The 3,990-nt window shown below is 40.6% G+C and overlaps 1 protein-coding gene across 7 annotated transcripts in view; it reads left to right on the forward strand.

The window, feature by feature from the left end:
* The window catches only part of rbms3 (RNA binding motif, single stranded interacting protein), a 277,803-nt gene that overhangs the window by 265,181 nt on the left and 8,632 nt on the right, over positions 1–3,990 (forward strand). For all 7 annotated transcript variants that reach the window (XM_032535593.1, XM_032535585.1, XM_032535590.1 and 4 more), the window contains one exon: positions 2,769–2,879. In XM_032535593.1, the coding sequence (XP_032391484.1) occupies positions 2,769–2,879 (111 nt within the window). The remainder of the gene's footprint in view (positions 1–2,768; positions 2,880–3,990) is intronic.

A 3,990-nucleotide genomic window follows, 5' to 3' on the forward strand; every position in this document is an offset into this window, starting at 1 on the left:
GTCTCTCTCTCACACACACTGAGGACAAATCAAAAACATATATTGTATATTTGTCTCAGTCTCCTAATTTTCTTTCCTCTCTAGTGTGTCCCTGGACAGACACACAACAAGACAGACACACACATACACTCTAAAACCCCCTCTCTCACAGACACTCAGTCTCACAAACACAGAAAATCGAAATCACAAATCGGCTTAACTCTCCCTGACATGTCTGTGAATTAAGCCTTTCCGTTGCTCTCCCTTTCCCATTATGAAGGCATTGTCAGAGGCTGAATCAGTAACAGGTAGCCCACAGCTCCTGCAGCTTCCTTCTTGCTCCCCTCTTTCTCTTCCCTTCTCTCTTGCTCGCCCTCTTTCTTTGTTTTTCTCTTTCTTTTCGATCTCTCGCTATCTCCCTGTGTCCCTCAGCCTTCCCTCCTCCCTTTACCTGTCCTTGTCTCCTCGCTCCCTTCTTCCTCATGACCTCCATTAGCTCTCTCCTTAATCATCTTTTTCCTGTCCTCACACAGTCTTTTTTGGTCTCCTCGTTTCCCCTCTCCTTTTCTTTTTCCGTCTATAACAGAAACAGAACAAAGTACTTAATATTTTCATTTTTTGAGAGAAATATTGAGCAGCAAACAATAGGTACTTTGGAGGTTCAGATTCTCCACACACAACCAAGAAGACATGATATGATATTACTTTATATGTTTGTCACTATAAGTTTTACATTGGGGCATTGCTTAAGTAAAGGATCTGCATTGGGTTGCACCAGATGTTTGGCAAGCCATCACATATCAGGTTGCACCATTAAAACTTTAGAAATTTAGAAATGTGTAAATCGGCTGTAAATATCTGTGGAGCTATCCAAAAAATTGTTCACAAAACTAAAAATACACAAAAAACTGATGATAATATTTCTTAAAGTTTGGGGAGTAACAATATATTAAATTTGCTAAACCTTGTATTATTATTAGATATTAATATCTGTGCAGTTTAGAAAAAGAGGGACATCTTATTATGTTAATCTAACTGACACTATTTTGTCATGTAGCTGGGTTGGGTCAGATATATATACCATATTTAATATTTCATAAAATCTCTTATATTAATGAGAACATAATATATAATATAACATACATTAAGTTTTTCCATTTAGCTACGCTACTGTTTCACCTGGAAGTTATTGGGTGTAAATATTTAATATCAACAAATTTTTACATTTTATTTGTTTTTAGTGTGTTTTTGTAATTATATTAATATTATTATTATTATTATTATTATATTTTTGCATCTGTGTCTTCTAGGCTTCATATAACCCTGGCATTCAACAGTAAGATGAGGCAGTTTCATAAGTAACCCAACCCCCCAAGAAGGCACCCAACCCAACCCCAGTGGAAATTACACCTTTTTGTTTGTTCGGTGCAATCTGTTTTAATATAGTGATGTGTAGATCACCACTTTGTAAACACTTACTATGTTATGAAGAGACTTACAAAGAGCTGGTGAAATTGTAATACTTCCTCCACCACGGATCTTAGCATTCTGCCCAGTTTTTTTGTGCTGAGGTGAAACTCCGGGAAGGATCACATGAAGCTTGCATATGGAAGAGGGAGAGGGAGAGGGAGGGAGACAGCGGAGGAGAGAGAGTTAGCTGACTGTGTTGTGAATGCAGGGAGTAGACAAGCAGAGCGATCCTGACAGGCTGTGTCTGCACAGTTTGTTCTCCAATAGGCCCACACAGAGTTACCAGTGGGGTGCGCACAAGCACGCACACTCTCACATACACTATTGGAGTTTTCCCGCTCACACACACACACCACACACACACACCACACACACACACACCCCCACAACACACAACACACACACAAAACACCACACACACACACACCACACACACAGACACCACCACACACACACAACATGTCCATTCTCTTTGGCACTCATGCGCTAATGCTTTTACACACAGTGTGTTGCAGCCTTTCTTACACACAGACACACACACACACAAAGTGAGAAGAGAGCGAGCCGAGCAGAGGAAAAGGGTTTGGTTATGAATGCGTTCCTCCTGGGGCTTCAGTGCTGCGGAAATGGAGCTATCATGACAAGGGATGAAAGAGCAACAATGGTTTCATCACTTTCCCTCATGTTCCACTGTACCGTGAAAAAGAAGCTTCTAGCATTTTCATCCGCCCGTTAGGGAAAAACATGCCACGCATTATACCAAGAAGGGAGACTCAAGAGTGAGTGAAAGAGTAACAGACAGAGAGAGTGAGGGACAGAGAGAAAGTGTCCTCGCTCAGCAATTAATGAACCGCACAAACCCATATTGTTGATACATCAGCAGCAGATATTGACTATTTTGATGGACCAAAGACAAATTGATCTTGAAAATTTCCCTGTGTTCTGTTGCTGTTTATTGACACGGTCCCTCTTCCCTTCTTCTTCTCTGGCTGTGTTGTCCTTGTGTCGCCCCTGACTGGGCCCCACCCTTCTCACTTACTCTGTTTTTATTTCACCAACTTTTCTCCTTCCTGTCCTCTGACTGACCCCAACTTCTTGCCTGGCCTCCTTTAACCCTTGCCACCCTAACACACCACACCCTATCCTCTTATATATGTTATATGTTTCTTTTATCAATCAAATTTTTGGGAGTGTTTTTTTTGCGGGTTTAGTTTTTACATGATGTCCAGAAGAACTATCAACCATTTTGTAGTAGTTAATAAGAACATGCAAATCTTTTATCTCACCTTCTTCTTGTCTTTTTTTCTCATTTCTACCAGGGTGCAGTGATCACGCCAGCCATGGACCACACTATGTCCATGCAGCCTGCCAGCATGATGGGCCCTCTCGCCCAGCAGATGAACCATCTGTCCCTGGGCACTACAGGAAGTGTAAGTACTCTTCATAATCCAGACAAGAAAACCTCCCAAGTTGATAAACGTACTGTACGATCAGATACGGAAGCTTTACGAGCAGCACTGACTACGTTTATATGCACATATTACCGGAATATCCCACGTCTTAATCGGAATAATAGTGGAATATTGGTGTGCATGTAAATTTACTCAATGAGTAACGTTTTTTCAGACTTCTTATGCTACATGTAAGCTGCACTGTCTGACCACAGTAGGTGGACACACTACACAGCGCTGGGAAAATAATGTCCCCCTCATATGCATGTTTTTTTGGGGAAAAACATAATTGAATTTGGATTTAAGTCTATAGCCTAATTTTCTTCTTTTTGTTGTCCAGTACTTTTTTCAAAGATTTACAGTTGCTTTTAGTATTAATAGTTCAGTAATTCTTTTGTAAAACACTGTAAATATGGAATGCACGCTAACCAGGTTCATCATAATGTGTTATTTGCTAAATGCTGGAAGTAGCATGTACACAGTTGAGGGGATGAACAAGGAATGCTCAAACACTGCAAATCTATTCACAGAAAGGTGCACTTAAAATGTAGTTGTAGCTAGCAGTGTTGCTGTCATTCCTTTTTCTAATACCAGCTCAGTAATGAAAAATATCTCAAAGTCTGCATAAGTTGAAAGAGAAAACTGCAGGTGTCCATTACACAGTAGGTTTGGGTCAGGAGGACCAAGTGGAGTCGTTTTTGTTTTTTTTGGGGAACATTGTTCATTTGGTTCTAAAACAAAGTACACATTGAGGAGAGATGGATTTTACATTTCCTTTCAAGAAAGCCAAACCTTCTTAGGCTGTCACCACATGTGCTCTGCCATGGAGCTGCCGTATCATTTGTTTAACACTGCATGCATTCACCGCCAGATATTGAGAGAGCATGTTTCCTGCCTGATCTTCCACATTAAACAGATTTCCTGTGAAGTTTAACAGTGTGACAGGGCCCTCTGTTCTCCACCTTCCTCACTTTCACCCCACTTTTCTGTTTCTTTCTCACACTTTCTGTCTTGCTCACTCTCTAAATCACACATCAAATATATCACTCTATCAGTTTTCTTTATTCCACACACACACACACACACACAC

This window comes from Etheostoma spectabile, chromosome 14 (assembly GCF_008692095.1).
Source record: "Etheostoma spectabile isolate EspeVRDwgs_2016 chromosome 14, UIUC_Espe_1.0, whole genome shotgun sequence".
NCBI lineage: Eukaryota > Metazoa > Chordata > Actinopteri > Perciformes > Percidae > Etheostoma > Etheostoma spectabile.